This window comes from Puma concolor, chromosome C1 (genome assembly GCF_028749965.1).
Source record: "Puma concolor isolate L17-30 chromosome C1, mPumCon1.1.hap2, whole genome shotgun sequence".
Classification (NCBI taxonomy): domain Eukaryota; kingdom Metazoa; phylum Chordata; class Mammalia; order Carnivora; family Felidae; genus Puma; species Puma concolor.
The window spans coordinates 43,601,388-43,623,323 of record NC_141674.1 but is presented as its reverse complement, the minus strand read 5'-3'; the positions used below and the strand labels follow the sequence as shown (position 1 = coordinate 43,623,323).

At 44.3% G+C, this 21,936-nt stretch overlaps 1 protein-coding gene and 1 pseudogene across 3 annotated transcripts in view; one reads left to right on the top strand and one right to left on the bottom strand.

The window, feature by feature from the left end:
- Positions 1-9,310: 9,310 nt before the first annotated feature.
- On the bottom strand, positions 9,311-11,034 carry LOC147578022 (small ribosomal subunit protein uS8 pseudogene; annotated as a pseudogene).
- Positions 11,035-16,682: 5,648 nt separating this feature from the next.
- The window catches only part of GLIS1 (GLIS family zinc finger 1), a 230,419-nt gene continuing 225,165 nt past the window's right edge, over positions 16,683-21,936 (top strand). For 2 of the 3 annotated variants that reach the window (XM_086717037.1, XM_086717036.1), the window contains exons 1-2: positions 16,683-16,795; positions 17,845-18,145. In XM_086717037.1, coding sequence (XP_086573163.1) covers positions 17,887-18,145 — 259 coding nt within the window. In that variant the 5' untranslated portion in view covers positions 16,683-16,795; positions 17,845-17,886. Of the gene's footprint in view, positions 16,796-17,045; positions 17,053-17,844; positions 18,146-21,936 lie in introns of all 3 variants that reach the window. The other variant, XM_086717038.1, reaches the window with a different exon arrangement.

Here is a 21,936-nt window from a genome sequence, read left to right as displayed (position 1 = left end):
ATCTGTCTTGCTGTTGCTGTTTGCTGATTGAGCATCTATTCTGGCCCTAGCCTACTCCAAGCAATAGCTGTTGCTTGCATTTGTGCCCACTTCCTTTACGGACCCTTTCAGCACTAAATGCAGCATCTCCTTAGGTGTCCTGGTGCTAGCTTGCTTTGTCACTTGTATTATTTTGCAGGAGCTGTGTGACTCTGCCTTGCTCTCAACTTCTCATGTTCTCTCTGCACACACGTCTTATCAGATTCTGTTGAGTGTGCCTTGCAAGTGATCCTGGTGGTAAAGCAGTCCTGGAAGATCTATGGGATGTTCCCTGGCAGGCAAACATTAAAAGGTGACCTCTAAATCACAGACCTTTACCTTGACAGTCTTTTAAAGATACGTGGACTCTTTTTTCTTTTTTCAATATTTATTTTTGAGAAAGACCGAGCATGAGCGGGGGAGGGGCAGAGAGCGAGGGAGACACAGAATCCGAAGCAGGCTCCAGGCTCTGAGCTGTCAGCACAAAGCCTGACGTGGGGCTCAAACCCACAAACTGCGTTTATGACATGAACCAAAGTCAGACGCTTAGCTGAGCCACCTAGGTGCCCCCAAATTTAAACTATTTTAAAAACTTATTTGTTTTAGAAGATAGAGAGCAAGCAGGGGAGGGGCAGAGAGAGAGGGAGAGAGAGAGCCCCAAGCTGGCTCCATGCTGACAGCACAGAGCCCAACGCAGGGCTTGATCCCACAACTGCGAGATCATGACCTGAGCTGAGATCAAGAGCTGGTCGCTTAACAGACTGAGCCACCCAGGTATCCCTGGAAATAAAAATTTCAACTATACTGACATCCCACTACTCACCCATCAGAAGGGCTTAAAAAAAAAAAAAAAAGACAATGACAGGTGTTGATGAGGATGTGGAGCAACTAAAACTCCCATAGACTTGCTGGAAGGAGTGAACAAATGGGCAGTAACTACTAAAGCTAAGCATATGCCTACCCCAGAATCTACCAGTTCCACTAATTGGTATTAGTACATATCCCAAGATATGTAAGAGAGATTAGTGCATCTCCCCCTCCAAAATTCATTTACTAAGGATGCTTGTAGGAGTCTTAGGATTTTTCACAGTAGCCCCAGATTGGAGACAATTCAAATGTCCATCACTACAGTAGAATGGATAAATGTGCTGTACTTTCACAATACAATTTTACAGAGCAATCAAAAGAATGAACTACTGCTGTGTTAAACAATGTGAGTGAAGTTCATAGACATAATATTAAGCAAAAGAAGCCAGACAGAAAGGAATATATACTGTGATTATATTTATATACATTTCAAGCACAGCGCCCTATGTTTTCACCCTATGAATACTGGGGAGAGGGGTGGTATATTGAGCTGGGAGAGTCGTGAGCAATCCTGAAGTGCTGGAAATGTTCTCTATCTTGATTTGGGTTATGTGGGTGTATACATATGGAAATTCAATGAACTATATGAGATTTCTGTCCTTTATGTATGTTACGCTTGAATTAAAAAATATTATGAATTAAAAATATTATGAATTTTAAAAATATCCATTATAATGGACAGAACCACTTACAAGGAGGGATAGACCAGTCCACAGTATAACAAGGTATTTTACATACCTCTCTTAGTGACTGATAGGACAAGTGGGTTTTAGAAATCAGTAAGGATGTAGAATATTTAAATGACATGATCAGCAAATCTGACCCAATGGACACATAGGGAACATGGCACCTAACAACTGAAAAACACACATTCTCTTCAAGCTTACACTGAACATTTACAAAGCTGGCCATATGTGGGTCCATAAAGCAAGTCTCAACAAATTTCAAAGGATTAAAATCATTTAGAGTATGTTGGCCATAGGACAATTAAGGTAGAAATCAGTTAAAAGTGATAATTAGAACACTCCATATGTTTGGAAAGTAAGAACTACACTTTTAAATTTTTTTTTTTCAACGTTTATTTATTTTTGGGACAGAGAGAGACAGCATGAACGGGGGAGGGGCAGAGAGAGAGGGAGACACAGAATCGGAAACAGGCTCCAGGCTCTGAGCCATCAGCCCATAGCCTGACGCAGGGCTCGAACCCACGGACCGCGAGATCGTGACCTGGCTGAAGTCGGACGCTTAACCGACTGCGCCACCCAGGCGCCCCAGAACTACACTTTTAAATAGCCCACAGGTCAAAGAAGAAACCACATGGGTGGGAAAAATTATTTTAAATGGGCAATAATAAAAATACATGTTGAACTTATGAGATACAGCTAATGCTATGCTTGGAGGGAAACGTATACCCTTAAATGCATATAACAGAAAAGAAGAAAGACTGAAATGAGTGAGTTAAGTACCATCTCAAGAAGCTAGAAAGTGAACTTAATCACGTTAGTCTTTACCATTCCTATACCTTTTCAGTGCATGTGTGGAAATGTATTATAATTTCTAATTCACTAGCTCTCACTGGAAACTGAAATCTGTGAGTTCCTTGGGTTCAGGGATGATATCTCATTTTTTATAACCCCAGCGCCTATATTAAGTGCCTGGCATGTGGTTGATACTTGTTTGAACTGAACTGGGTTCATCATCAGTGCCTTTGGGCTTTTAGAAATCCAGAGTCTCAGACTCAAGCACTTGCAAAAGCCAGACAGGTGATGTGATGAGCGAGGCAGACCAGAGAGCACGCGCCCCATCTGGAGGGAGGACCGTGGCTGCTTGGCCCTAGTTGGTTGTCGCTGTGGGAGAATGTTGGCCTGAGAGGACTAGATCTCTCCATTTGTTGTTTATAAGAAGGCAGAAATTCAGATTTTGATGTGAAATCTCCATTTTTAAAGTGTTGGAAACTAATTTAAAAAATTGGGCAAGTGCCAAACCAAACGACATGGCCCTTTGGCTGCCAGTTTTCAACCTCTGTTTTATTTCACACCTTAAGCAGTAGGAATGTGTTTCATGTCTAAATGTCCCAGCCCACAGACTCTTAAGTAGCCTCTTCCATCAAGTGTATTTCTGACTGAACAGAAGGGACATGGCGGCTTCCTAATTGGATTTCTGGGTCATATCTGTAAGAAGTTTGCAGGGTTCTTTAAAGCCTTCTTTGTAGTTGGCTGTTTACCCCAGCTGAATCAGACGTGTATTCATTCCCAAAGATTTTTTTTCCCTCCTTTTGTTGTAATATTCTTAATGATGCATTCTGACTTTTTCACTCTGTTTTCTACACATTTGTCACCACTTCTGCTTTTGGATCTTCATGCTGGAAAATCTGAGGCTTACATGGAAGATTGATTTTTAATGCCCCTTGCGTTGTTTTTCAGCTGTAACATTTGCATGCAATTATGACATTTTAAAAATAGGAGACCACGGGGTTTGAAAAAAAGATTCTTCTGGGCAGATGAGCAAATGGAAAGGCCGGCCTTTAATTTTGTTAACATCCCAATTACATCGTGGTAACCCTTGTGACGATTTCTGTCCCTTGTAATGCAACACCTGGTTTTTGTTCCAGGGACAGGGACCAAGCCTCGCTGACTCAACCCTTGCTCAATCATGAAAGAGTTGGCTGGAAAGCTCTGGTTTTCCACTGACCAGCAGAGGTCACTATTTCAAAGTTGTTAAAGGAGAGATGTCTGCAGTCCACACCACTTCTCATTTGTTTAGGGGGGAGATTTTATTCATAGTACTGGTGGAGATTTATTTTTTTTTCTGTATTTTCTAAATGTTCTTTTAAAATTGATTGTTTTAGTATCTTACATTTGAAAGTGCTGATGGCTTGAATGGGATTCTGTAGATAGATGCTCATAGAGCAATAACTGCTACCATTTATTGAGCACCTGCTGGGTGCTGGACAACAGGTTCCATACTCCATACACATTATCTTTAATAGCCATTTATCTGTCAGGGTTATGTCGTTTACCTCAGTTTTCTAGGAGAGGAGGCTGAGGTGAGAAATGACACGATTTGCCCAAGGACACACAACTAATAGAGATGGGATTCAGATGCATGGAGATCTGTCTTCAAAGCCAGGCTCTTAATTTTCTTAGGAGCTGTACTTCCCACCCCACCCCTCCACTCCCCCCCCCCCCCACCCCAGGAAGGAATATTTTATCATCTTGAAGAAATAATCCCCAAGAATGTGTGAGAGGAGTATGTATTTTTGAAGCAAAACCTTAGAAATAGCTTGCTATTTTTCCTTAGCAAATTTCAGCCTGTGATTTTCTTGCAGAATCTAGACTTCACTCCTTGTCTTCTTTGAAACGGAACTGTGATGCTCTGTCAGGCTTTGCTCCTTCTCCTCGTGAAAATGGAACATTGTCTCCAAATATGTCTCAAGCTTAAGACTTATTTAGTTGAATCAAGTTTAGTAAAGAGAATTCTTATTTCAATGTACAAGTCCAATGGAAAACCTCCTAACTTTGGACAGAAGTACTGTTTGTGAATGAAAAGATAAATCTGTTTTAGTGGACTTTTATTTATTTGTGTTGTAAAACATGAATAAGTCACCAGGATCTTCCACAAAGCTAGACAGTTATGAGAGGACAGCTGTGTCCATCAGTGGTCAGTTTGCCCCGCCTCGTTCTCACTGAAGAGGTCATGTGAGAACAGTAAGAAAAGCTTTGTATCTTTTGGGCTGCTATAAAAGGACACTGGGTTCTGGAGTCAGCCTTACAAATTGGCCTGGTATACTGAAGTCCATCATTCTTATTTCAAAAATTGTAATGTTTTTGTGGTTGCTATTAACTATGATAATAATAACAATTATTGTTATTATTAGGACAGAAGACCATATTACCCTTTTAGATCTTCTTAAATAATAAGATGGAACTGGCTTATTTTCTTTGTCAGCAAATATTTGACACGTTTTCATACGGATAGCAAGTAGCTCAGAGTAGGCAAACTAAGGCTGTAGTTGGAGGAGATACGCAATGAATATAAACCAACGTCACGTGATGGTGAGTATTCTGAAAAGCAAGTAGATAAAGCAAGTAGGTAGTAACTAGCAGAGTGCGTCCATTTTAGGTGGGGAGGTCAGGGAAGGCCTTCCTGGTAAAGTGATGTTTGGCCAGATAACTGGGAGAAAAGTCCCAGAAAGCAGGACCCCAATACCAGAGTGCGCTTGATAAGTTCAAGGGATAGCAAAGAGGGCAGAGTGGCTGGGCACAGTGGGGGGTGGCAGAGGTGAGGTCAGCGACGTAGGAGAGGACCAATCCATGTCCGGACTGGTAGGCTACAATAAGGACTTTGCTTTTACTCTGAGTCAGAGGCAACCATTGGAAAGTTCTGAGCAAAGGAGTAACTTGGGCCCACTTATGTTTTTTCAAAATTCAATCTGTTCTGTGGAAAGTAGACTGGGGAGAGGGGGTGGCTGGTAAGAATGAAAGCAGGGAGACTACTTAAGAGGCTACTATATTGTCTGGTTCTGTTTCCTGACAAATACAGTGATGTGCTGAAAGCCAACTAAAGTTTTTATGGGAGAGCAGTTGCCCAGTAATGAGAGTGAGGAAGGGGTATAACTTAGTGGCCTGGTAATTGCGGCAACATGGCTTTCAGAAACCACCATTAAGGATGAGGGATGCCTTGGGCCACCCAGGGGAAGTTCCAAAGTTGAAAACTGCAACTTCCAAATGCTTGACCTCTCCCTTCCCTTCCATCTCTGTCGCCCCCATCACCCGGGCCTGTCAGGTTAACTTCCTAAATAAAGCTGCATGTAGCCACTTCTGTCCATCCCCACCAACCCTGGCCACCTGAGTCCAGGCTCCCCAGTATTGCTCTTTGGGACTAGGCCTGATGATCCTGACAGCATCTGCACTTGCCTCTTTCTCAATCCACTTTCTACACAACAGGTAGAATGGTATTTTCAGAACAGGTCTGATTATGTCAGTCTCCAGCCTAAAATTCTTCATCAATTTTGGATCCAGCCCTTTCCCTTCCCTGGCCTCATCTGGGGCCTCTCCTCCCCTCACTCACTGGCTTCCATTCACACTGCCCTTCTTTTGCTGCCTGGAAGGGATCTTCGTTCCTCTCATCTCAGGGCTTTTTGCACATGCTCGGCCATCTGCTGGAAAGCTCTTCCTCAGCTCTGAGACCAGCGACTTTGTTTCCTCCAAGATTCCATCTGAATCATCACCTCCTCAGGGAAGCCTTCTGTGACCCTTTAGACTTCATCAAGCCCCCAACACCCCTGCCTACTTCACAGCCTCTCATCACATGGGGCATTTCTCCTTCAGGACCTTATATCTTTGTTCAATTGTATGATTCACGTACGTGCATGGATTTGTATGATTAGTTGAATACTTTCTGTCCACTACCAGTTGGAAGCTCCATGAGTCTCTGGCTCCTTAGAACAGATCCTGGGCATGGTAGGTGCTCAGTCAATATTGTTGGATCAAGATGGATGGGAATGTGCATACACTACTTCTGATCTCTCAGAATGAGTTTCTGGAGGGTCTTCACATCCTTTGGCAACTCCTTAATTCACTCTATTAACTTATGCATCTATTCAACCATAATTCACTGAGTGTGCCTGGACACCAGGCACATACCAGGTGCTCAGTACCAGGGCTAGAGTGGCACATAGAACAATTCCTGCCCCCAAAGAGCTGGGGACACTCAGAAGGCTTTCAGCCAGGAGAGCAACATGGTGGGATTAGTAATTTAGAAAGACCACTCTGGCTGCAGGGAGGAGGTTGGATTGCAGAGGCCAGGCAGGAGACCCAGATGGGAAGCTGGTCCAGTGATACAGACTAGAGATGATGAGGCCTGGTGAAGGCCACAGTGTGGAGATGGAGAGAAGGAGCACTTACAGGAAGTACACGGGAGGTAGGAATTACAGGCCTTGGAGTCTAGATGTGGGTGGAGGGAGAGAAGGAGCCTGGGATAACCCCTAGGATCCCAGCTTGATGGTGCCATCATTCATGTAAGAAAAAACAGGAGGAGAGGAGAAAGGAGAAGGAGGGGGTGGGGAGAAACTTGACTTCTCAAGCCATTTATCAGTTTCTATTTGTAGAGAGAGTTTGATGAGCCTAAGGCGTCATTTAGAAGAGACTCCACTTTTAGGAATAACCAACTTGACTCTGTTTTTAATTTACATACAGTAAAATTCACTGTGTACAGATCTAAGGGCTTTGATAAATGCATAGAGTCGTGTAAACACTGCCACAATCAAGATACAGAACAGTTCTATCGTGGCCCTTCCTCCCCCAAATTGCCTCATTTCTTGTAGTCAGATCTTTTCTAACCCTTAACTCCTGGAAATTGTTGATCTGTTCTTTATAATTTTGCCTTTTCCAGAATGTTACATCAATGGAATCATACAGTATGTAGTTTTTTGAGTCTGGCTTCTTCTTCTTCTTTTTTTTTTTTTTAAGGTTTATTTATTCATTTTGAGAGTGTGGGGCGGGGAATGAGTGGGGGAGAGGCAGAGAGAGGGAGGAGAGAGAGAGAGAATCCCAAGCAGGCTCCTCACTGTCAGTGCAGAGCCTGATGCAGGGCTGGAACTCATGAACCGTGAGTCTGGATCATGACCTGAGCCGAAATCAAGAGTCAGATTCAACCTACTGAGCCACCCTAGGCACCCTGAGTCTGGCTTCTTTTACTCAGCATGATACACATCTGATTCATCCATGTTGTTATGTATGTCAATAATCAACTTTATGTTACTGTTGAATAGTATTTCATTCTGTGCATTTACCATGGTTTATCTGCTCTGCAGTTGAGGAACATTTGGTTTTCTATTTTTGAGGATTACAAACAATGTTCCTAAAAAATCTTTGTGTACAGGTTTTTGTGTAAACCTAGATTTTCATTTCATACCGGGAAGGAGGTTGCTGGCTTGTATGAGTTGTATGGCAAGTATTATGTTTAACTTTGTAAGAAAATATCAAACTTTTCCAAAGTGGTTGTGCCTTTTTGCATTTCTACCAGCAATTTATGTGAGTTTCACTTGCTTCACATCCTTGCCAGCATTTGATATTTTTAAAATTTTATTTGTAAATTTAAAATTATAACCATTCTAATAGATGTGTAATGGTATTGCAGTGTGTTTATCATTTGCATTCCCTCATGACTAATGATGATGAACATCTTTTTATGTACTTATTTTGCATATTTTCTTTGGTGAAGTATCTGTTCAGATCTTTTGCCCATTTAAAACCGTTGGTTGTTTTCTTTTTCTTAAGTTGTGAGAGTTCTTCAGAAATTCTGAATGCAAGTCATTAGTTGGATATATGATTTGCAAATATTTTCTCCCTGTTTGTGGCTTGTCCTTTCATTCTCTTAATAGTGGCTTTTGAAGAGCAAAAATTTTAATTTTTTATCAAGTCCAATTTAACATTTTTTTTCTTTATGGATTGTGCTTTTGGCATCATATCTAATTACTCTTCACCTAATCTGCAGTCACAAGTATTTTCTTCTCTATTTTCTTCCAGAAGTCGCAACTTTGTATTTTGATCCATTTTGAGTTAATTTTTTATAGTGTGTGATGTATAGGCTGAGGTTTGTTTTTTTGTATATGTATGTTCAGGTGCTCCAGCACTATTTGTTGAAAGACTGTCCTTTCTCCACTCAATTGTTTTGTAATTTTGACAAAATCTCTTCGCCATATGTGGGTTCCATAGAATATGGAATATTCTGTTCCATTAATCTATGTGAATATCTTTTTGCCAGTATCACACTGCCTTGATTTTTTAAAATATAATTTATTGTCACACTGTCTTGATTATTATAGCTTTATAGTGAGTTTTAAAATCAGGTAGTGAGTCCTCCATCTTTTTCTTTTTCATAACTGTGGCCATTCTAATTCCTTTGGCTTTCCAAATAGGTTTTTCAAACCAGCTTGTTGCTTTCTATTAAAAACAACACCACCACCAACAACAAACTCCTGCTGGCATTTTGATTGAAGTTGTGCTGAATTTATGGATTAATCTGGGGAGAATGGACATCTTAATAATATTTAATCTTCCAAATGATGAATAAAGTATACCTCTTTTGTTTACTTAGATCTACTTTGATTTCTTTAATCAGAGTTTTGTAGTTTTCAGCATATATATTCTGCACTTATTTGTTAGATTTATATCTAACTATATCTTTTTTAAAAATTTTTTTTACTGTTTACTTATTTTTGAAGGAGAGAGAGACAGAGCATGAGCCTGTAAGGGGCAGACACACACACACACACACACACACACACACACACACAGAATCTGAAGTATGCTCCAGGCTCTGAGCTGTCAGCACACAGCCCCGATGCAGGGCTTGAACTCACCAACTGAGATCATGATCTGAGCCGAAGCTGGACGCTCAACCGAGTTTTTTTTTTTTTTTTTTGTCCATTGAGGCATTTTATTTGCATGTATGTATTCCATCCCTAGGAAAAAAATCCCAGGATTTTTTCCCCCTCCTGTGTGTTTTCATCTTGCTTCTTCATGGTTCATGATGCCAGCTGAGGTTGTCAGTACAATGAAACCAAGCTGGTGACACGGGAACAGATTATTCTGCCATTTTTCTAGATCTTTAAGTTGTACAGCAAACCTGGGGCTGATCACTCCACACTTGTTTAACCTGCCTGTGAGGTTCACAACAATTTTCCCAGCTCTGTGATCATCAGTGATTTCCAATTTGCCAATGTAACCATGCTCCATCATCACAGTTAGAAACTGGATGGTGACTTTGGAGCATGACCTAATAAGGCCCTGGCGTTTGTCTCTCCTGTCACATTAATGCTCTTGAGAGCATCTGCCAGGATGTTCATGTGTACTATTATGGTGACATCAGAAGATGGGGAAAAGAGAATGGGCAAAATTAAAAAAAAATTTCTAGTGGTTTATTGCTAGTATATATAAACGTGATGGATTTTTCTATATTAACCTTGTATCCTGCAACCTTGATAAACTCATCATTTATTAGCTCTAGGAGGGTTTTTGGGATAGTTTCCATGGGATTTTATACATTGATGATAATGTTGCCTGCCAATAGAGAATATTAGTTCTTACTTTCCAACTTGTGTGTGTCAATTTTTTTTCCCCTTGCCTTACTGCACTTGCTTAGGACCTCCAGTGTGATTGCTGAATAGGAATAGTGAAAGCAGATATCCTTATTTGTTCTTAATCTTAGGGGAAAATCATTCATCTTTTACCACTAAGTATAGTGTAAATGTGTGATGGTAGGTTTTGTTTTTGTAGATGCCCTTTTTCTAGTTAAGAAAGTTCCTTCCTATTCCTACTTTCAGTTGGTTCTTATTCTCCCTAATTATATTTGAGATTTTATCTAGAACATCTTTATTGGTCCTTTATGACTGTGTTCCATATTAGGATTCTTCAGGGGGTTTTCTTTGTTCTAAAAAAGAGCATCTTTGGGACGCCTGGGTGGCTCAGTCAGTTGAGCGTCCAACTCTTGATTTCGGCACTGGTCATGATCCCAGGGTGGTGAGATCGAGCTCCGTGTCAGGCTCCACACAAGCATGGAGCTTACTTGGGATTCTTTCTCTCTCTTTCCCTCTGCCCCTTTCCCCCATCCATGTGTGCGTGCTCTCTCTCTAATAATAATAATAATAAATGATAACAAAGCATCTTCAAGTTAATAAAAGAAGTCTAGAAGTTGTGAAAGAAGTATGTTGGGTATTTCATTTATCATCATCATGACTTTTCATTTTCTGGTGATTTGATCTTTTTCCACCTTCTCATTGAGTCTCCACAGAAGCCCCGGTGAGTCCGGGACTGTCATCTTTATTTGGCAGATGCAGTGTCAAGGAACCAGGGATGGTGACTTGGTCAGGTCCCTCAGCTTAATAGCACCAGAGCTACAACCACTAAAGAAGTCATTCTATGGACTGTCCTCAATGAAAGCCCCAAAGTGCAGTGAAGGAAACCCAAGCTTTGTACTCAGGCACACAATCTTTAATTTTAATTAAGTCAAAAATTTTTATTGCAGTAAAATTCATGTAACATAAAATTAACTACTTAAAAGTGAGTAATTCAGTGGCATTTAGTACATTCACAGTGCTGTGCAACCATCATCTTTACCTAATTCCAAAAATTTTTCCTTAGCCTAAAAGAAAACCTGTAGCCATTAAGCAGGTAATCCCCATTAGCCCCTGGCTACCACCAATCTGCTTTCTGTCTCTACGGATTTACCTATTAAGAATATATTGTACAGGGGGCGCCTGGGTGGTTCAGTCAGTTAAGCGTCCAACCTCGGCTCAGGTCATGATCTTGCAGTCCGTGAGTTCGAGTCTCGCATTGGGCTATGGGCTGACAGCTCAGAGCCTGGAGCCTGCTTCAGATTCTGTGTCTCCCTCTCTCTCTGCCTCTCCCCCACTCACATTCTGTCTCTCAAAAATGAATAAATGTTAAAAAAAAAAAAAAAGTATGTCATATGGGGCACCTGGGTGGCTCAGTCAGTTGAGTGTCCGACTTTGGCTCAGGTCACCATCTCACAGTTCATGAGTTTGAGCCTGGCATTGGATCTGTCTGCCGTCAGCACAGAGCCCACCTCAGATCTTTTGTCCCCCTCTCTCTCTGCCCCTCCCTCATTCACGGCCAGTCTCTCTCTCTTTCTCTCTGTCAAAAATAAATGAACATTAAAAAAAAGATATATAAGTGGAATCCTTTTGTGTCTTGAGGTTCATCCAGGTTGTAACATGTAATAGTACTTCATTCCTTTTTAAGGCTGAATAGTATGCCATTTGTGTGTGTGTGTGTGTGTGTGTGTGTGTGTGTGTGTGTGTGTGTGTGTACAGTTTGTTCATTCATCCTGGTGAACATTTGGATTGTTTCCACAGCAGTGTTCTTTTGGGTAGATAGTTAGGAGTGGAATTGCTGGGTCATATGGTAATTCTATGTTAAAATTTTTGAGGAACCATCAAACTATTTTCCACAGTGGCTGAACCATTTTACATTCCTACTAGAAATATATGAAGTTTCCAATTTCTCTACATCCTCACCAACACTTGTTTTTTTTTAATTATAGCCATCCTAATGGGTGTGAAGTGATACCTCATTGTAGTTTTGATTTGCATTTCCCTAATGACTAATAAGGGTGAGCCTCTTTTCATGTACTTGTTGACCATTTGTACATCTTCTTTGGAGAAATGTCTGTTCAAGTCCTTTGCCCGTGTTTTAACTGGATTGTCTTTTTGCTGTTGGGTTATATGAGTTCTTTATATACTCTGGATACCAAACACTTATCAAATGTATGATTTGCAAATGTTTTCTCCCATTCTGTATGTTGTCTTTTCACTATCTTCATAATGTCCCTTTGATGCACAAAAGCTTTTAATTGTGTTGAAGTCCTTTTTTTCTTTTTTAAATTTTGTTGCTTCTGTTTTTGGTTTCACATCTAAGAATCTATTGCCAAATCCAAGGTCACAAAGATTACCCCTACATTTTCTTCTAAGCATTTTATGGTTTTTAGCTCTTGCATTTAGGAACATTTGAGTTACTTTTTGTAGATGGTACGAGATGGGGATTCAACTCATTCTTTTGCATATGGATATCCAGTTGTCCCAGGACCATTTGTTGAAGAGACTATGTTTTTCTCAAATGATTCGTCTTGGGACTCTTGACTGAGAACTTTAGTAAATCACTTAATTTGGAACTACCTACAAAATGGGAAAGAGAATCTCTCTCTCAGAGTTTTCAGGATAAAATGAGATCACATATGAAGAGTGTCAGCCATACTATCTGGCACATAGTAGGTTCCCCAGTGAATGTTAATTCTTCTCTTGCTGCAAGAAATAGAGGCAGGGTAAGCAGTGTAGCATTCATCACCTCTATTCCTTCTCCTTTTGCATATCTCCAGGACACAGGAGACCCTTAGATACACAGAAATGTCTATTTTTGCCTCAACCATTTGCTGAGTATATTCTTAAGACCGTGGACAAAGATGGAGAGTGGGGAAGTCATGATAGGTTGAAGAAGCACTTAGCTAGAAATGCAGTTAAGCAAATGGAGTAGTGGTCAGTCTTTAGTAATTCAATCAGCATTCCATAACCATTTATCTAGTACTGACTTTGTGCTAGAATCTGTTCTAGGTTCTGGAGCTACAAAGGCAAAAGGCTGCCCCTGCTCTCAGAGAGGTCTCACTCTAGATGAAGAGAGAGGCTGTTAAATAGGTAGTTTTAAAACAGTATAAGTTCTGAGATGGAATGAAGTAGAGATTTCTGTAAGAGTGTATGGGAAGAAAATAATTGTAGCCAGAGGATTCCAACAAGGCTTCTGGTAAAAGTGACACTTGAGCTGTGTATCAAACAATTCACAGGAAGGAGTATGAAGAAGGACAGGAGGGAAAAATGTTAGCATAGTAAGCATCATATACAAAACCATGAAGACATGAGTATATGTTCTGGGTTCTAGGTGATGAAAAATATTCTAGGGTTCCTGGAACATAGGATAGGGCCAAATGGTACAGTGAGAAAATGGTTTGACTTTATTTAGATGGCTGTTGGGATCTATTAATAATCATTGCCCTAAATAGGGAAATGATGTGATCAAATCTGTGCCTCAGAGACGGACAGAGAGACCTGTAGGGAAAATGGATGCTAGGGAAGAAGATGAGGCTGAGGCAGGAAGAAGAGTTGGGAAGAAATGTTGGTGTGTGTGTGGGAGGGGGCAGGAAGGGTGGGATTGTTAAGTGGATTAATGGCAAATCAAATATGGGAGTGTGGGAGAAGAGGGACCTAAGCTGGGTCTCAGACTTCTAACATGGGAGACTTGACCATGGGGACATTCATCTAGGTAGTTACAGGAATGAAGACTTAAGTCAGAGAAGAAAACATGATGTTTGCTTTTGCAGATGGACCGTGATGGAGATATCTAGTAGACAGGCTGTATGTGGGACTAGAAGGGCAAAAGTGGGTTTGAGCTGGAACACTGGTGAGTATGAAAAACACACATTATTGTCTGGCCTGCTAAAAGGAGAAGTGGGTTTTATTTGTTTTGCTTGGTTTTGTTCTTGACAATTAAAATATAAATGAGTTTTATTTTCGTACCAAAACTATAAAGAAAAGAAATATAGCTCATACTCTTAATACTCAAATAACCCCTACTGAAAGAGAGGGAGGATAATATATACTGTTAGAAAATACTAACAGTTCAGAAGAGTAAAAAATGAAAAGTACAGGATTCCACCCCCCCTCCCCCCCCCGTCCTCCATTCCCTTAACCACTGTTAACACTGCCTTGTATTTCCTTCTAGGAAAAAAACCGCATGCACCCACTGGATTCTGTATATCCCCAAAGGGCTCCTGCAGTATACAAGTGTTTAAGAGGCCTATTTTATTGAGCAGATTAACCTTCTCATTGCTTTGTCAGGCTTTACAAACCCATCTGTCCTGGTGGGGTGGAGCTGTGAGCTCACTGGAGGAAGGGCAGGATCTCCATTTCTCTACTTCAGGTGTGGGGGCTGGCTCAGGGTAGGTTCCCAATAAAGAATAAGTGAATGAGCTGTTGGTGCACCTTGGAAATTGGAAGAGCCTTTGCCTGAAGTTCCAGTTGATTCAGTGACTTATTCAGCAAATGTTTTCATCGTCCTAAGTGTGCGATGCTGTATGTGAGTGTGCGTGTGTGTGTGTGTGTGTGTGTGTGTGTGTGTGTGGTGAGGAGGGAAGGCAGAGGGCTCGGCTAAGGGCAGAACTGGAAAGGCCAGCCATCTTCTTCCACCTGTCTTGATTTTGAGGTCCAGAGTGAGATTGTGATTTGCGAAAGCCACGTGGCCTATTGGCGGCACTTCCGAAGGAGGGTGTGTGGAGTAGCACCTAGTGGTGTGTCGGGAGAGCTTACTGAGCTACTCTTGCTCCTTTCTACCCCTTCCCCTCCTACCAAAAAAGTAGCAACAATCCCTGACTCCAAATCCCTGGACAGAGGCAACACCTTGAGATGCCCTATACAACCCTTGGCCCTTGACCTATGTGTCACAGACAGGTTGGTTGACATCCTATACCTAATAGAGGCAACTGGCTGGCATCGAAGTGAGGAAGGCTGGATGCTGGTGCCACACCCAGTCACATCCTCTCTCCTTTGAATGTGGGGGTGGGTCTAACTAAATCTCCAAGGTCCTTCTTAGCGCTATTGCTCTCTAATTGTAAGATGCTATATTTAGTCAATTACAGGAAATCAGATTTTGGAATTCTAGGATTCTAAAATCCTGGTTTCCCAAGATTCCAGGGAGGCTGCTTGAGGTCTCTTACTCTGTGCAGAATCCTCTATTGTGAGACCTGACTTGTGTCATAGGGAGGGGTTCCATATACATTTTTCAACTTGAGTGCAGGGCCAAAGAGGTCAGACCGCTCCCTTCAGAGAGTGTGAAGCCAGACAGGTCCCTTGGAGCCTGCCCAGGTCCCTAGCAAACAGTGCAGAGGGGGTGGACTGAGATGAAATGCAGAGACCACCTCAGGGGCCCCACTGGGCCCTTCCAGTAGCCCGGCAAATAGTCCATTCCAGCTGAACAGCCCGGTTTTGTACAGGAGGAAACTGAAATTCAGAGAAGGGGACTGAGCCACTGCTACCGGTCACCCTGAAGTCCTGTTTGTGCGGTGTTCTTTCTATACATTGGACAGGGATCCCTGAGACACTACTGTCTGTGAGGAGCCCGGAATGCAGGCGAACCGGGTTCCAGGCCCGGAAGGGACTTAGAGGAATGCGTCTAAGCCTTTACAAGTCTGTGAAGATCTGGGAGCTTGCTAAAAATCTGGGCGCTGGGGCTCTGTCCCCAGACAGATTTACAGATTTAATTAGAAAATATCGGGGCACCTGAGTGGCTTAGTCGGTTGAGCCACCCACTCTTGATTTTGGCTTAAGTCATGATCTGGAGGTGAGTGGGACTGAGTCCTGTCTCCAGGTCTGTGCTGACTGCACAGAGCCTGCTTGGGATTCTCCCTGTTCCTGCTCTCTCTCTCTCAAAACAAATAAATAAACATTGTGTTTTGAAAAAGAAAATATTGACCTGGGCATCTGTTTCTGTTTGTCTTTTTTTTTTTTTTTTTTAAACAAACATCTTTACCTTTCTAATTTTTTTAAGTAAGCTCTACGCCCAAAGTGGGGCTGGAACTCGCCATCCTGAGATCAAGAGTCACATGCTGTACTGACCCTGCCAGCCAGGCGCCCCTGTTTTTGTTTGTCTTTTAACTTTGGAGTTTGAGACCCTCTAGCCTGGACTCTAGGGTGAAAAACACCACAGAAACGAAAACGTAAGAAAAGTGGTCTGAGTTTGCGTCCCAACGTTGCCGCTGACTGGCTTATGAAATGCGTGCAAGCGAGCCGCTTGGATCCTGCAAGAAAACTTTTAAAGCACTTTTCACATTTGTTACCTCCGCGTGTAGGTTTCGCCGGTCCCATTTGGTGAGGAGAAAACTGACCTCGGAGGAGGGAAGGGTCCTGCCTCAGTCGCTGGGACAGGCGGGGACACAGCCTGGCTCTCCTGACGCCCAGTGCACTCCGCCGCCCGGCCAGTCCAGCTCGGACGACAGAGCCCAGCCTCTCCCGCCTGCGGCGCCGCCCTGCCCGGCGAGGCGGCCGGAGGGCAGCGGGCAGCGCAGGGCTCCGGCAGCCGCCGCCTGTCAAACCCTCCGCCCAGCCCCGCGCCGGGCCCTGCCCAGGCCCCCCAGGCAAGGAGGCCCCGCCCTCGCGCCGCGATTGGTCTTCGCGAGGCAGCCGCAGCTAGCCAGTGGCTGGAGCGGCTGTCTGGCAGGTCGGGGCCCCGCCCCCTCCCGGGATGCCGCCCCGCAGGACGCGGCGGCAGCGGCGGCTGCGGGGGCTGCGGCGCCAGTGGAGGCGCGCGGAGCGGTGCGCGCCGCGAGCTGCAGCCGCAGCGGCGAGGTGAGAGGGGGCGCGGCCCGTGACCCGGGGAGGGGGCGAGCGCCAGGGCCTGAGATCCGAGGCTGGGGTCCCAGCGACGCTCGAATCCCGGGAGCTTTGGAATGGCGCGGGGAGTGCAGAGAGGAAAGGAGTTTGGGGGCCCCGGGCCCTTGCTCCAGGAGGGATGATGGAGGGGCTGAGACTCTGTGGAGGAGGACGCAGCCCGCGTGTTTGTGGAGTGTGAGCCAGTGACGCTGCTAGTGTTGCTGAGTGAGCGGGTGAGTGAGAGCAGGACGTGTGGCACACTGTGTCCCCGGCGTGCATTTGCGAGGGTGTATGGTATGCGTTGGAGCCAGCGTCCATGGGCGTTACAGACTTTGTGCGGGTTTGCGCGTGCGATGGGTTCATTTTCTCTGCTGCGCGTGGGAGTGTGCGTGTCTCTGTGTGCTCGTGATGGGTTTGTGTCGCGGGAGTGAGCGCCCATCGTCGGACTCGCATTCTCCTGGCTTAGGGGGGAGGGGGAGTCTTGGTAAGTCTCAGAGGGTTTGCGCCCCAGGCTGGTGGGTGCACAGTCTGTGGTCCCTACGTGCAGCCGGGTCCCCGGAGCGCTCAGGAGGCGCGCAGCCTCTGACCCACCTGGAGTAGCCTCCGTGGCTTCGCCGGAGCCCTGCCCAGGGAATACTAGTTGCCTCCCGCTCCTGCCTCACTGGGTGTCACCGCACAGCCACTCTCCCTTCTCCAGGCCTCAGTTTCCCTTTTAAAGCGGGCTGGTACTGGTGGAGGTGGATTTGAGCTGGAGGATACACGGGCCCCTCGGAAAGCGCTGTGGCAGCGGGTGGCGGGGGCCCTGGACGCACCAGAGAAGGAAGTATGAGCCACTCTTGTGCCTGGAAGGGGCTTTTGCGGGATCAGGTGGGTGCGTCAGGTTAAGGTAAGTGTGGTGGAGCTAACTCATTTTAGAGACAAGAAATAAACCGAGGAGTGGTGACCTGCCCAAACCTCCCCCGGGACACCGTAGGGGCTGTTCCGTCCGTTCCTACTAATGCGCTGATGCTTTCTCCCCTCCGCAGGAGCCCGGCGCGACCCCCAGCGGCGCGCCCTGCCCTGGCGCCATGCACTGCGAGGTGGCAGATGCGCACTCAGACAAGAGGCCAAAGGAGGCCCTCGGCGCCCCGGGTTCAGGCCGCGGGCCCACTGGCCTCGGCGGCACGCACATGGCCTTTAGGGTCACCGTGAGCGGCGGCGGCTGCGTGGATGGGGGCCCGCGTGACCTGTTGCCCCGGCCGCCCGTGCCGCCTCCGTGCGCCCACGACCTCCTCCGACCACGGAGCCCCAGAGACTACGGTCCGTCCAAGGCCACCGCCGGGAAGGGTAAGTCTGCCCTCGCCAACGTGTCTGGCCAGAGGTGTGGAGAAATTCGGGCTGCCTGGCCTGGATACCGCACACCTTGGTGGGAATTCTCCAGAGAACTTGGTGGAACTTTCAACAGTGCTCCTCAGTTTCTTTCTAGTTGTTTGGGACTCGGTTGTCATTATAAAATGATGCCTGTTTAGGAAGCATCTCATTTAAAATCAGTAAGCCTATTTTGGAGAAGTGTGTGTATAGAGAGTTCAGATTACATAATTTTACTTCTGTGTATTTCTGATAAAAGTTGTGTGAAACTTATCAGAATCTTATAAATTAGGATGAATAGCAACTCGAGGATCTCTGAACCAGTTGCAGGCATATTTTGAGTTATTCCAATCTCCCTAAGTAACAAAAACCAGAAGCTTTCAGCAAGACCTCTCCCCTCTTGGAACCTCAGTTTCCCCATCTTTCAAGTAAGGAATTAATTACATCAGATGATTTCTGGATTCCTGTTAGAAAATTTTATGAATCTATGATCTGTCCTGAGTCAAGTTCTGACTTAGAAAGTGGCTTTTCTCAATTTGAAGCTTCAGAAGCATAATCTTTGGTCAGAAGTTCCTTTGCAATACCTTTCCTCCACCCAGTGAAGCTGGTGGGTATAAGGTGCAGGCCCAAGGAAGGTTTATGGGCTCAAAGTCAGCGATGATCTGGGGATTCTCATGAATCTGTTCTTCTCATCACAGTTAATTATTATTGAGCCATTATTTATAAGTTTCATGCTGACAGATAATTAACCAGAAATTGAGGAAATTGTTAAGACGCTGTGTGCTCCTCTCCCCTGGCCCTTTTTTTTTTTTCCTCCCTGAGAGAAACCAAGGCTTGGGATTTCATTATTTCAGCATTTGGAACCTCTTGGCTCTATCCAGGTGATTCTCAAGGGAGACAAAAAGTTTATTTGGCTCTATAGACATCACTTCTTTAGCATCAACCCCAGCAACTTAGGTAGGGTGTCTTGCTTTTAGAGATGAGAGCTTCTTCAGGGTAGAAAATATCCAACTTCCTAATTCAGGGACTGGTAAAACAAAATGAACACAAACTGTTTTTCTTTTTAACAAAAACATCAGAGTTTGTTAGAAGAGTGCTATTTCTTGTCTCATTTTCAATGTCAGTCTCTTCTCCAGCAGATAGGGGTCCTGTTTGAAAGGGTAGATACAGAAAAAAAAAAAAAAATGGCTTTAGAGTATTATTACAGGGATACACATATACAGTTCTCTTTTGCTAGGGAGAGAGGAGTGGTGTGCAAGACATGAGTAATATTTGCTGCCCTGAACTCCCTGCCTTGCCCGGCTCCACGCATAATCCTCTCTTCAACAGATACCCTCCTGCAACATTTTAAGTTTTAAAAAATCATAGCTGTCAACTGAAGATCGAGTTCTCGGCAGACCTGGTGAATGGCTCTCCTAAACATAGTCTTTGTCCCGAGCCTTGGTTAGAGACCTTTCATCTGGATGCTTTGCCTACGATCTTCCTACTTCCATTCTCCCAACCCCCAATTATTTTTATCCATACTCCCCCGCCCCCACCAATGTCTTATGTAGGAGATGTTTAAGTCAGGATTATATTTGGAAAGGACAGAGGAGGATAAAGGGATGGGAGGAACAACTTTTTTCTTTGTACCCTAAGGTGGTTGTTCTGGTTGAGTGTTTGTAAGAGCCTTCTGAACTGTTTTCTTCACAGCCTTCAGCAAGGCTGGTGGGGTAGGATTTATCACACCCATTTGAAAGATGAGGAAACTGAGGCCCGAGAGTGGAGAAAGTGTCTCCCATGTAAAAGGGCACCCAGCAGGTCTGGGTGGGAGTTCTCTGGTCAGCCTTTGCTTGCTGACCTGGGCTTGAAGAGGTTTCCATCCTGGTTTCTGTCTTTCTATGCAAGTTCTTCTTCAAGTCAAGCCCTTCAGTGGCCTGAGACAAAACCAACTTCCAGCAGAGTGTCAGCAGTCCTCCTATAAATGCGTAAGGAACCGGCACCTCTTACCCCTACTCTCACCCAAATATTCCCCAGACCACGTAACCCTTTGAATGTTTGGTGTCTAGCTTCAAATCTTAGGTTTATTGGAAACAGACATAATACCAATTGAAAAATATTTATTGACTATGCCCTGCCATCTATGATTTGTGGGAGTTTGGGGGAAGTTATTTCCCTCTCTGAGTGCTTTAGTTCCCCCATTTGTAAATTTCCTGTGACACTGACTTAGAAAGCCTCAGTGCCTGGTTACTGGGGGGATTACTCTTGTAATGTGTTTAATGTTCTCAACCTCTGGTTTTTCATTTGCATGAGAGATAATAATGTCTTCCTCTCAGGGTAAATCAAACAATGGTTGTAAGAATGCTTTATAAACTAAAAAGCTAGAAGGGGTCACTTTTACTAATTCATGCCAGGCACCATGCTGGGGTAAGTGATCCTTGAGATAAAGGGTGCAGGGAAAAGAGGGAGAAAGGTTTGATTTTTAAAATGTTGGATGTGAAGCGTACTCACTGGTACGCTAGCCAGAGGAAGCTGAGAGGAGCGAAGCTTCAGGTCTTTTGTGGCCACGGCTGCCCAGTGACCGGAGAGAAGACAGTATTGCTTGGTCTGGGGTCAGGTTTCAGATGATCTGCCTTCTGCTTCAGACAGACCCTAAGCCGAGAAAGGGAGCGAGCCCTTTAGTCCAGCAGCTTATCCGCAAATGCTAGGGTCCTCTGTGTTTCCAGATCTGGAGTCAGGAGGCACTGGGATGATGCGACGTCATGGACTAACATTGTCATCATTTACAATAAGAATCACGATCTGTTTATGGCAGAGTCCCGTTTATCCAGATTCCAAGCAGCTGGAAAGGCCAAATTACCAGATGCTGCATTTTTCTTTCTTCTTATTAAACACCCAACGCTCTGCTTTTGGAAGTCCTGACAAGGAAAGAAGGTAAACATCTGGGCTTTATGGAGGCAGACAGCTTTGTGGCGATGGCCCGATGACGCTTGTTCCCCGTGCACAGCGTTTTACGGTTTTCAACGTACGTTCCCACACATTCTCTCATCTGCCCTCACGCCAGCTGTGCTCTGCCTACCTCGTGGGCTGTTCGGACGGAACAGATGGAGAGCACTTTGCAGTTTTTAAGTGCTGGGCAGATACTGGCTCTTATTACTATGGTTCCCATTTTATAGATGAAGACGTTGAGTTTCAAGGATGTGCTCAAAGCTACGGACAGAAAGTGGCAGTTTCTTAGCCTTCCGCTTCCAAGTAGCAGATCCCGGTGACACGGGTTGTACCTTCTACATGTGTGTGGCGGCGGCTGAGGGCTGGCGTACTAGATGGCTTCTGAATGTGCCCGGGGAACTTAAAATATTTTTGCTTTTGGTATTTCTTCTGTCTTGAATTTTTGGAAGTAGTATCTGTGCCATAGTTAGAAAACTTGCTAGTTTACTGTTTTTCCAGAGTTGCTGTTCCCAGACCGAACCAGATAATGAGCTCACTATTTAATTCACAACGACTCTCTGGGCCCTTTCACCACGTACTGAGACTGGACACGTCCTAGCACTAAAAAGAAGGCTGATGATCATGACAAATGTGGACACTGCCATTAGTAAACAGCCATCATAACATGGCTGTAAATGCCAAAAAGGAGTCAATCTTGTAACTTAAAATAATAGCTAGTATGTGTGTGTATGTATGTGTGTGTATATATATATATATTTTTTTTTCTTTTTTCTTTTTTTTTTCTTGAAGAAGGAAAACGAAATGCCATTCTAGTTTGTCCGCATGGGCATTAGGGGCTGGTG